At 41.5% G+C, this 12,511-nt stretch overlaps 1 protein-coding gene across 1 annotated transcript in view; it reads left to right on the top strand.

The window, feature by feature from the left end:
• Positions 1-4,099: 4,099 nt before the first annotated feature.
• Ift46 (intraflagellar transport 46) overlaps positions 4,100-12,511 on the top strand; it is a 16,617-nt gene continuing 8,205 nt past the window's right edge. Inside the window, exons 1-7 of the mRNA XM_010629332.3 lie at positions 4,100-4,258; positions 4,875-4,971; positions 6,566-6,645; positions 8,957-9,099; positions 10,035-10,109; positions 10,269-10,362; positions 11,192-11,320. Coding sequence (XP_010627634.1) covers positions 6,601-6,645; positions 8,957-9,099; positions 10,035-10,109; positions 10,269-10,362; positions 11,192-11,320 — 486 coding nt within the window. The 5' untranslated portion in view covers positions 4,100-4,258; positions 4,875-4,971; positions 6,566-6,600. The remainder of the gene's footprint in view (positions 4,259-4,874; positions 4,972-6,565; positions 6,646-8,956; positions 9,100-10,034; positions 10,110-10,268; positions 10,363-11,191; positions 11,321-12,511) is intronic.

The raw sequence follows: 12,511 nt of genomic DNA, 5'->3' as shown, positions 1-12,511 counted from the left end.
TTTGACTTTTTTATTTTAGGCATGTGTTTTTTTTTTTTTTTTTTTTTTTGGTCATTTGGTGTTTTTTTTGTTTTGTTTTGTTTTTGTCTCTTTGGAATGAATACGTGAAGGGAGAGGGCATATTAGGAAGGCAGTTTATTTAATAATGAAGTAAAGGGGACATGTGTACATGTGTGTATTTGGTTAATACTATATTGATGTTAAAGTGAGAACACACATATATGTGTATAGGTGTGAGAGTGTGTGTGTATGTCTTACATATTAATAGGAGTCCTTAGGTGTTTCTTATTTCTCTCACATTCTGTCAGGTAGGTGAGGGGAGCTGGCTTTTTTGGTCTTTGTTTTGGCTTTTTTAGTGTAACTCCTTTTGGTAAGTTTTTATGGCAATTGTGTTGTCTGGTGCCTCTCTCAAGTCTAGCTTTTTTTCTCTCCATTGTCTTTTTCTTTTTTGTTTTGGTACCAGGGATTGAACTCAAGACCTTGCATTTGTGAGGCAGGTGGTGGAACCACTGAGCGAAATCCCCAGCCCTGTCTTTTTAATTGTTATAACTGCAGTCTATCTGTGAAGACAGAAACTCTTTTTAGTAAGCTTTTTTATGGATCTTAATAAAGCTCAACAGGGCCTTTATCTTACTTTTTTTTTTTAACCTATAGGCCCTTTGTGTATATAAAACAAAATCCAAAACCCCCATATACTAGAAGCAGGCAAGTTATTATTCTTATGTCTATTTTGTATATGAATAAAATGATGACAAACTTAAGCAATTTATGCAAAGTTTCTAGACTAGTATATAATGGAACCAGAATTCAAATCTGGTCTTTGGAGTTTTTGTTCAGTTTTGTTTTGTTTTTTGCCACCCTGGGGAATCCATCCCAGGGTCTTTCACATACTAGGCAAGCAAGCCCTCTACCGCTGGGCTTTTGATTCTTTTGGAAGTTCATCCATGCCAAATTTCAGGCTTTTCAGAGTATAGCTGATTCAGCAGTTTGTCCCCATATCATATCACTTTACCCCATATCCCTGGCTTAACCCTACCCATATTAAAGCTGTGTGTGCAATAAATTTGTTGTTGAGTGCTTATTTTGTATCAGGTACTCTATCTCTACTCCCTTACGACAACGCAGATGAAGACACAGAGGCTCACAAAAGTTAAGCACAGTAAATGGTAGAGCCAGGGCTCAAATCCAACTTTTCTTGTCATAATACATTGCCTTTCTCTTTCTCTTTTGTGTATTCCTTAACATTTATTGAATACTTACAAGGTACCAGGCATTACTCTAATTTCTTCACACAGATTATCTCATTTATTCTCACAAGAATTTATACCATTAGTCTTTATTTTACCTAGTCTAAAAATGGACATGGGCTGGGGATTTGGCTCAGTGGTTCCGCCACCTGCTTCAAAAGTGCAAGGGCCTGAGTTCGATCTCTGGTACAACAAAATAAATTTTAAAAAATGGACAACAGATCCGAATAGACCTTGAACACAAAACTTTTTCACAGACCTACTTCCTCAGCACCCCGCTTCTTTTCATATTTGAGATAGGGCCACCTAAGTTGCTAAATTGTCCAGGCTGGGCTCATCTTCCTCCCTGCATCTCCCAGAGTGCTAGGATCACATGTGAGATCCATTACAATTTGCTTGAGCTTTCTTAAAGAGTCCATGGGAAGACAAGGCACAGAGAACCATCCTACCAAAGTGCTCGTGGCTAGGAAATAGAAAGGTCAGGATTCGAACAAGGCTGTTTAACCTCAGAACCTATACCTTTAAGCACTGCATTATAGACCTGTCACTCCCACCCAGGTCCATTTCACCACCATTGGTCTGACAGAGCCACTGAGCAAGAGAATAGTGATGGCAGGTGAGATAATACTGGCTGACTGGGACTGGCATTTTTGATCTCTAGTTTTTAAGGCTGATTATTTTCCAATTAGGTCTTACTTTCAGGGACATAGGGAATCTTGAAAAGTTGATCCATGCATACTTATAATATCAGCACTTGCAAGGATCAGGCATTCTAGGCCAGCCTGCACTACATAGTGAGACTGTCTCAAAACAAAACAAAGCAGCAGCAACAACAACAAAAAAACGCAGTAAGGTCATTTTATAAAAGTTCAGAGTAGAATAGATGTTACCAGAGGCTGGGGAAAATAGAGGGTCAAGAAGAGAGGGAAAAAGATTAGTCAATGATTCTAAGTTACAGTTAGATAGCAGAAATGAGCTCTAGTGTTCTAGGGTGACTATAAATAAAAATAATGTACTGTTTTGTTTTGTTTTTCAAAAGCTAGAAGAAAAAGCTGGGCATGGGGGCCACACCTGTGATCCCAGCATTTCAGAGGCTGAGGCAAGTGAATCACTTTGAATTCAAGGCCAGCCTGGACTACACAGTGAGTACAAGTACAATTTTTTTAAAAAATGAGCATAGTGCACATGTATAATCCCAGTTGCTCAGGAGGTTGGTGCAGGAGGATTGTGAGTTTGAGGCCAGCCTGAGCAAGTCAGCCAGAGACTGTCTCAAAAAAACAAAAAAATGCTAGTCATAGTGGCACATATCTGTTATCTCACTACTTGGGAGACTGAGGCAGGAGGATCATCTGGAAACCAGCCTGGGTATACAGTGAGTTTAAGGCCAGCCTGGACTACATAGTGAGCCCCTGTCTCAAAACAACAAAGCAAAAAAAGAGGACAAGGGTTAGGAATGTGGCTCAATAGCTCAGCGGTAGAGCACCCACCTTGCATGTATCGCTTATTCAATCCCAAGTATAAAAACAATTAAAATATGATAAAATTGACACACAAAATCAGAGTAAGCATAATTATCATGTTAAACATTTATCATTTCTTTGTGGAAAAACATTCAAACTCTTTTCTTCTAGTTTTTTTTTTTTTTTTTTTTTTTAGAAGTTTTTTTTTTTTGTTTTTTTTTTTTTTTTTTTTTTTTTGAGACAGGGTCTCCCTGTGTAGTTCAGGCTGGCCTCCAACTGGCAGTAATCTGCCTGCCTCAGCCTCCCAAGTGCTAGGGTTACAGGTGTGTGCCACCATGCTTCTAACTTTCTTTTTAAAGTTACTTTCCCTGTCTTCTTCTGGCATGTTTTCAGTGTCGAATTTCTATTACTTTAAATTTCCTTACCCCTGATTTTGAAAATCATCTATAGTTCAAAAATATTTGTTCATTACCTCTTCATTCATTCATTCATTCCCTGACTCAGTCACCCAATGAACATTTTTTCTACTTTCAAAGATTTTAACACACTTCACATTAGTCTCTGTGGTTCACTTCAGCCCCTATGCTGCCCATACCAGGGGCAGGAACAGCTTCAGTTTCTCTGCCTTCTCCTTAGCTGTGATAACCAAGAGGTACGGACACCTGCTCTGTAGAATTTTAAATTTTACATTACCTTTGTTCTTTATTTTGACAGATTTGGCATCCTTCCATCTAGCTGTGAGCAGAAAATCCTTGCTTCCTTCAATTTTTTGAGGCATGGGGAGGAGCTGTGCACGGACTGGTACCGCCAGAGAGACACAGCCCAGTGAGCCCTTTAAAAGCACCTAATCTATGCAAGGCACTGAGGCTAGAGTTTAAAAATTAAATAGACACATTCTGTCTTAAAGAAGCTCAGAATCTTTAGCAAATAAAAATACAGATCACAGAGTTATCTTTGAATCTCAGAAAAACTAAGAATAATTTGTTAGTATAAGTATGTCCCATGCAATGGACACTTTGACAGGGAAGAACTGTAATATAAAAGAACTTAAAAAAATGCTTGGAATATTCCCTGGAGAGGGTGTCTAAATTCTAATTCGACTGATATGGGGAAATTGCAGGCCCAGCGATATTTGCCCTAAAGGGAAAAACCTGTTCCAATTTGGAGACCAATTCATCAGTCGGCTCTGTCACCTTCGACCGCTAGAGGGCGCAATAGACGCGTGTACTGAAACCATAGACAGATGACTTCGCCGCCCAGAGTGCCCGGAGAAGTTTTACCCCGGCCGCCTTGTGTTTCCTGCACCTAGAGAGCCTGCGCTGGAAGAAGCGTAACGAGCGGCTGAATAGAGATCTCACGATGATAAAACCAAGTCTCGCGATTCTTTTTTCTTTCTCTTATTTATTTATTTATTTTTTGCCTAGCGACTGACAACTGGCGAGTTGCCCCAAGTCGGATCCCTGAAGTGGCCTGGCCTGAGACTGGAGAGGGACCCCAGTCCTAGGCTGGGGTTCTTTCTATTTAGCGGAGACGGATTCAGAGGGGCTCCAGGTAATTCCTACTCACCCCGCAGAAAAGGAACTCCGCTCTCCAAGAGGACCCTCTTGCCCTGCTCTCAGAGGCCTCTTCCCATCTGCATAACAGCTCTTCTCTCCTTCCCCCTCCCACCACCACATTCCTACTTCCTTTACTCCCCAAGCAACTTAAGTGGAATCCGAGCAGCAAAACGAGTAGAAATAGGTGATACTTTTAGTATTAATGGGTGAGACTCAGAGAGGGGCTGAGGTTTATCCTGTCTTTGGCACCGCTCCCCCCCCCCGAACTATTATTAAATTTTTAGTAGCAAACTTTGAGAAAATTGACCTAACCTGAAGAGAAAGGCACCATCTTCATAGGAAGACAGCTTTGGGGGAGCTGTGGAGAAGTTGACTGTTGTTTCCACAACAGCCCAGCCCAGCCAGCCTGCCAGCAGTTTCTCAAAAAAAACTGAAGCATAATGGTTTAACTGCTGGACTCGGCGCTAAGAAGCCTTGAGGAAAGTTTGGATGGGGATAAAGGTTTTATGGAAAACTGGTGTCTTAGGTGAGGAAGAGGAACCCATGCTTCCAGCAGAGTGTTTAATGTTATGTCCCGTGGTAAAAGCTAAGTAATCACCTCCTTTTGCTAGACCAAGATTGTTGAGAACCAGACATATGATGAGCAGCTAGAGATTAACGACTCTGAAGAGATTGCAAGTATTTGTACTCCAACCCCAGGACACCAAGGTAAGAGAATGAAAAGGAAAGAAATGGCCCCCAAACAACAAGCAGGATGCATTCGTGTTTGGCTTCAACAGGGTCAGAGTTTATAATAGCAAATGTTGACTTTCAGAGTCCTTACTTCACGTGTCATTGTTTCTGCTCTGTTTAAGGAAGGAGGGAGAAAACACATCTTGCCAGATTGCAGGATCTTCCTTCAACCCAACAATGTTACTTACCTTTTCATGTTACTGCTCTGCTCACAGTCTGCAAGGGGTTCCTGGGTTTTTTGCTTTTTGTTCTTTCTTTGTGATGCTGTGATGTCTTTGTTCCTGCATGAAAGGCAAGCCCTCTTCCACTGAGCCACACTGCTAGTCCCTGTTTTTTGTTTGTGTGTGTGTGTGTGTGTGTGTGTGTGTGTGTGTGTGTGTGTAGTGTGTGTGTATGTTGTTTGTAGTACTGGAAATTGAACCCAGTGCCTTCCAACTGAGCTACCTGACCCGGGCTCAAACTTGCCATCCTCCTGCCTCAACCTCCCAGAGTGCTAGGATTGCTAGCATGTGTAGAGTGGGTTGAAAGGTACACAAGAGAAAGCGGGGAAATACTGGGGGTGGCTCAGTAGAGATGATGGTGGTTTGGACTGTGGCAAGGAAATACAGAATAGAGACTAGAGGGAAATGCAAGATAGATCAATGTGATAGAATCATGGGGCTGGGGATGTAGCTCAGTGGCGTGAGAGATAATCCTGAGCCCAGGTAGAAGGAGGTATAATGAAACTCAGAGGCTAAGTCATTTTTTCTAAGTGATAGAATTTCCTCTGGGCTTCTCACTATTGATCCAGCATTCTTTTCACTTTACTAGTTACTAGCTTTTTTTTTTTTTTTTTTTTACCAAGGGGTAAACTAAGGACAGAGTTTATATTATTTATGTACTAGCATATAGTCAATCATATAATTTCTAATCCAATGCTTAAAGTACAGTAATGCTTAATAATTGTATCTTGAATTGAGTTGACAAAACTATAACTAAAATTCGGTTTCTTATTCTCTACTTCGATGTTCTTTCTTTTCTTTCTGTACCAGGGATCAAACTTGGGTCCTTGTGCTTACGAGGCAGATGGCAGAACCACAGAGCTAAATCCCTGGCCCCTTTAATTTGATGTTCTTATGAACCCTGTTTTGTAAAATGGTTAAAGTAAAGCCAGGTGTGGTGGCTCACACGTGTAATTCCAGCACTCAGGAGACTGAGGCAGGAGGATCACTGTGAGTTTGAGACCAGCCTGGGCTACATAGTTCCAGGTCAGTCTCAACTTGAGACCCTGTCTCAAGAAAAAAAAAAAAAGAAAAGAAAAGAAAAGAAAAGGAAAGAAAAAAGTAGGCTGTGCATTGTGGTGCACGCCTATAATCCCAGCACTTGGAGGCCGAGGCAGGAAGATTGCCACAAGTTTGAGGCCAGCTTCGACTACATAGTAAGCTCAAGGACAGCCTGAACTACAAAGTGAGACCTTATCTTAAAAAAACAAAACAAAAAGATTAAAGCACAATGTATTATAAACTAAATATGTTTGTCTTAATTAAAAATCATTTAAACAGTAACCTAAAGGCAAAACTTTTCTTCTAAGGACTTCCTCATTCTGCCCGTCTTCCTACCAAGACTATGGCTGATAACTGCATTGATGAGTTCGAGGAGGAAAATAACAAGGTGCAGTATAACCCACAACTTCTCATAGAATCTTTTAGACAACACCAGCTCAGCAGGAAACATTTCCTGAACACTTACTGTCAGGGCTTGGGTTCATTTGAATTCATAGAGGAAAAGTAGGAGCGAGGCACCTTGAGATTTTGAAACATTTCAGAAATAAAGCATCCAGCCTCCTACCCCCAGCCCAACCTGGTACTGGGCATCAAACCCAGGGCTTTATATATGCTTGGCAAGCACTGTGCCCGTGCTCTACATCCCTAACCCAAGCCTACTCTCAGAAATGACTTTTTAGTGAGAAACTTCATAGAAAGTAGGCCAGTGTCTTCACATACTTTACTAACCATAAGAATCAACTGGAGGGCTGGGGATTTAGCTCAGTGGCACCACGCCTGCCTCACAAGTCTTGAGTTTGATCCCTGGTACCCCCCCCAAAAGAATCAACCATAATACTCTTTTTGGTGTTGGAGATCGAACTGGGGACCTCATGCATACAAACAAGTGCTTACCACTACTCTCTCCCCAGCCATTTGAATATTTATTTTTAGAAATATAGAGTCCCAGTCCCCACCTGGAATCTCAAATGTAAAAGCCTGAGAATTTATATTTTTAGTAAGCGTTCCTTGTGATTCTTAGTCAGAATGATTGGCCTAGGCATTGTTTTCATTGTCAAATTTATGATACTGACAGTATTTTGTGAAAGAAATTTTAATTTTCAGGTCTTAAGATATAGATAAATGTCTTTTTGCTAGTCTGTGAACGCAGAGAATTACCCCGTTTCTGAAAGATGGAAAGATGCCTACTTCTCTAGCTACGTAGGAGATGTACATGTGCTCTTAATGGCCATTTGTTTTTAGCCTCAGCAGATGACCCACTGGTTACATTTTTCCTTTAAGAACAAGAGCTTTGAGCAGGATGTGATGGTGTACTCCCATAACCCCAGAATTTTGGAAAACAGGCAGTAGGATCACAAGTTTGAGGCTAGCTTAGGTAACTTAGTGACTTAGCAAGACCCTGTTTCAAAAATTTAAAAAAGGCTGGATTGTAGGTCAGTGTAAAGATCCTAAATTCAATTCTTAGTATAAAACAAAGAAACAAATGATTTTTTTGGTGGGGGTGGCTAAGATAGGGTGTCACTATGTAGGCTGGCCTCGAACTTGTGATCCTCCTGCCTCAGCATCCCAAGTGCTGGGATTACAGGTATGTGCCACCATGCCTGGCTAAAAGAACCAAGGTGCTAATAGCTACTGTACCATAAAGGAAACAGCTTAAAAACCTGAAACCAATATAATCCACATAGCATATGGAAATCAAGCTTTTGTTTCTTTCTTTCTTTTTTATTTTATTATTTATTTATTTATTTATTTTTTGATTTTTCAAAACAGGGTCTCACTATGTAGTTGAGACTGACCTGGAACTCACTATGTAGCTCAGGCTGGTCTCAAACTCACAGTGATCCTCCTGCCTCAGCCTCCCGAGTGCTCGGATTACAGGCGTGCGCCAACATGCCTGGCTTTTCTTTCTTTTTTAAACAGAGTCTCCCTATGTTCTATAGTTGGGGCTAGCCTTGAAGTCACTCTGTAGCCACAGCTCGCTTTGAACTCATAGTGATTCTCGTGCCTCAGCCTCCTGAGTGTGGGCATTTCAGGCATGCACCACCATACCCAGTTTAACTCAAGACTTTAAAACATTTTTTTGGTTTTTTTGGTACCAGGGAGCGAACTTGGGTCCTTGTGCTTGCAAGGCAGGTGGCAGAACCACTGAGCTAAATCCCCGGCCCTCTAAAACCTATTTTTAAAGGGGCCAACTTCCAAAGGGAGGACTTGCCCCAGACTCCAGACCACAGAGGGAAAGACATGGACCCTGTCTTACATACTATGCTCATAACCAGAATTATGGAATCAATTTTGTGACCAGAATCATGGAAAAATGAAGTTCATGAGCCAAGATACCACTGTATTTAGTTGCCATCCTCTTGAAGAGTCTCTGATTTTAGGGTTGAAGCTGTCTCAATCAAGTTTATGCAGAGCTCTCAGGATCTCCCAGCTAACAGGTACAGTAGGTATCAGTTGCACAGAATTTGATCCTTAGCCTCAGGTAGAGGAATGTGGCTCCAGAAAGTGAGGACCCATGTTGTACCTGAGCAGGAGCAGAAGAAAGCTCTTGGGCCTCTTCTAGGGAGTGTCACCTTCGCTTCCGGTGACCAGTGGCCAGGGCAAAGGGGGCGATGCTGGCTCAGGCCACACAGAGCCGGGCCCAGGAACATTACGGTTTCTATCTCTGAGCCTCTCTCTTCCTGCTGTGCCCTACATAGGAAAAGAAGAGGACCTCACAGTTGACACCTCAGCAGGGCTTCAGTGAGAACGATGACGATGATGATGATGATGACGACGACTCCTCTGAGACTGATTCCGACGAAGACGACGACGACGAAGAGCACGGAGCCCCTCTGGAAGGGTGAGGAAAGACCCTTGCTAAGTAGATGCCAGCCATGGCGACAAACAGCGCCTGAGTACTGGACCAGGAGGATATCAGTTAGGAGTGAAATTGTAGTACCACTGTCGATCTCTCTTCCATTAAGATTTTCACACATCTTTGAAATTCATCATAATCAGTATTTATTCCCATATGGCTCCCTTGCCTTACCCAGTCCAATAATGTCACTTAAAATAAAAAAATTAAAAATCAAGTGTCGTAGCACGTACGTGTAATCCCTGCACTCTGGGAGGCTGAGGCAGGAGGATCCTAAGTTTGAGCCCAGTCTGGGCATTTTAGTAAGACCCTGTCTCAAAATAAAAATAGTAAAAGGGCTGGGTATGTAGCTTAGGGCTGGGTTCAGTCTCCAGTACCACAAAAAGTAAATAAAAATTTGAAACATCTTAATTACAATATGTTTAATAATCAGTTGAACAATTTTCCTAAGTCTACCTTCAAATTTAGTACATCCTTGAGCCAGAGTGTGGTGGTGCTCAGGAGGCTGAGGCAGGAGGATCACCACAAGTTCAAAGCCAACCTGGGCTACATAGTGAGTTTAAGACCACCTTGAATGACATAGCAAGACCCTGTCTCAAAAACAAACGACAAAAAAGAAAAAACTAACAAAAAAATTTAATACATCCACCCTAAATTGGGCTCAGGGATTACATGAGGTTGTGCTGAGTAAACCTGAAAGATGGTTACCCGCTTTGTGCTCAGTCTGGGAAAGAGGAAATACATTTGCAAACATAGCAAAGTGTTTGTACATACCAAAGAAACTATGCACACACAAGAATTTCCATTTTAGGCTTGGGGTCGTTCCCCGGAGGTCCTCCTAACACAGGCTGACCTGTGACTCTGCCACTCTGCTCTACCTGGGTCACCGTGTGGAACGAATCATGTTTTCCTTTCACCAGGGCCTATGATCCTGCAGATTATGAGCATTTGCCAGTGTCCGCTGAGATTAAGGAACTCTTCCAATACATCAGTAGGTGAGAACTAGGACCCCCCAACCCTATCCCACTGTCCCTTCCTTGCCCCAAACCTTTCTCTGTCTGGTCTGAAACCAGGCCAGTCTCCTTTGACCTATTTTAGCTTGACTGGAGAAGTAACTTTCTCTCCCTCTTCCACTTCCTGGTCATTATCTTTAGGTACACACCCCAGTTGATTGACCTGGACCACAAGTTGAAACCATTCATTCCCGATTTTATCCCAGCTGTTGGGGATATCGATGCATTCTTAAAGGTATAGTCGGTGTATCCTAAAAAGGACTCCTGAGATGAGTGGTGGGGGACCTATGGCATGCATGCTGCAGCAGGGCCCTCTGTCAGCATGCAGGCCAAGTCACCCCAGCAGCCAAGCATCACATAACAATTTTTTTTTTAAACTAAAACCCCAGTGTGCAGGTTTAATTAACATTACTTACACTTTTCAATAAATAAGTGGGTTTGGGGTTACAATTTGGGCACTGGGTTTCTAAAAGGTTCACCATCACTGCCTTTGATGTTTGTTCTGACCCCTCTATTCTAACAGTTCTGCTAAATTTCTTTGACTACCATTGCTATTTTAATAGTATTTATTTCATTTGAGTTGGGTTTTTTTTTCTTTTCATTAAGTTTATTGGTACTTTTTAGGTATACATTAAAGTTACATTCATCATTGGGATCTTGTACCTTTACATGATGTATCTTGGTTCTTATTTTTCCCCATTACCTTGCCTTCCCTTCACCCCCTCCGCCCTTCCCTATTTACAAAGATCATTTGAGTTTTTAACCTTGTTCTCTCCTCCAAATTATACTCATTGTTGTTAGAATTTTAGCTCATTATATAATAAAAGATTATCACATATTTGCCTCCTAATTATCCATGAATTCAGCCTTGTAGTTAAGTTTCCATAGATCAGATATTGTTTTCTTAGATAGCGTTTAGTACAATATCATGAACAAGCATGCTTTTTAATACCAGAAATAAAGATGAACCAGAAGGCTTTTTCCTTTTCACCTTTTTGGAAACAGCAGATGTGGCCTTATTATCACCCTCACATTTTCCTGCTTTCTTACTTTTTTCTTTTCAGGTCCCACGTCCTGATGGAAAGCCTGACAACCTTGGCCTGTTGGTACTGGATGAACCTTCTACCAAGCAGTCAGACCCAACAGTGCTGTCTCTCTGGTTGACAGAGAATTCCAAGCAGCACAATATCACAGTAAGAGCCTGGCCTCCTACCACCATGGCCCAGCTGGAGGGGATGGGTAGGAGCAGAGGCCTTGCTGGGTTCATACAGCTGACTTGCCTATCAAAGGTGTAGGTGTTGCTTCAGGCCAGCTCTATTCTTTGACAGTAGCTTTATTGAGATATGATTGCATACCTTAAAATTTACCCCTTTAGATTTATGGAGTTGAGTATACTAAAACTCAATGAATTATGCAATTGATCACTGTCTAATTTAAAAATTTTCATTGCTCCAGAAAGAAACCCTGTACCCATTCCCTCCACTCTTAAAGTCTGGTGGTAACCACTTTTTATGGTGAATATTATTCCATTGTGTGGATATACCACAATTCATTCACCAGGTGTTTCCACTTTTATTAATAATGTCATGAACGTTCATATACATGTTTTTGTATGGGCATATATTATTATTTCTCTCAGATTTAGAGGTAGGACTGGAATTGTAGGGCTACCTAGCAACTCTCTGTTTAACATTTTGAGAAACCGATGAAATGCTTTCAAAAGTAGCACCATTTACAGTTCATCAGCAATAAGAATTTCACTATCTTCACACCGACACTTGTTGTGTTTTTAATTCTAGCCATCCTAGCAGGTGTTTTTTAGATAGTCATTCCTGTTCTATTGACCTGCATCCTTCTCCAATAAATTTTAGCAGGGCTTCTATATTAGGCATCTTTCCATCACTATAACAAATAATTGAGATAATCAACTTATAAAGAAAAAAGGTTTATTTTTGGCTCACAATTTTAGAGGTTTCAGTCCATTATTTAAACCACCCCCCCCACCTTGCGCAGGCGCAGCACCACTGAGCTAAATCCCATGCCCTCGGTCCATTATTGATTAGCTCCATTGTTTTAGGCCTTTGCAAGGCAGCACATCATGGCAGAAACACATGTTAGAGCAGAGCTGCCCACCTCATGGATAGGGAGAAAAGAAAGGAGCTAGGCATAGCGGCATAAGCCTGTAATCCCTGCACTCTGGAGACTGAGATAAGACGATCACAAATCCCAGTCTGGGTGATTGAAGGAGACTGTCTCAAAAAAACAAATTAAAGAATGAAGAGCTGGGGATATAGCATAGTGCAAAGGCCCAGGGTTCAATTCTCAGTACAAAAAAAATTTTTTTTACTGCTGTCAGCCAGCTCTCTCCATATATATATATATAT

This window comes from Fukomys damarensis, unplaced genomic scaffold (assembly GCF_012274545.1).
Source record: "Fukomys damarensis isolate Sample0158 unplaced genomic scaffold, DMR_v1.0_HiC HiC_scaffold_16, whole genome shotgun sequence".
Classification (NCBI taxonomy): domain Eukaryota; kingdom Metazoa; phylum Chordata; class Mammalia; order Rodentia; family Bathyergidae; genus Fukomys; species Fukomys damarensis.
This window is presented reverse-complemented; position numbering and strand designations above follow the sequence as displayed.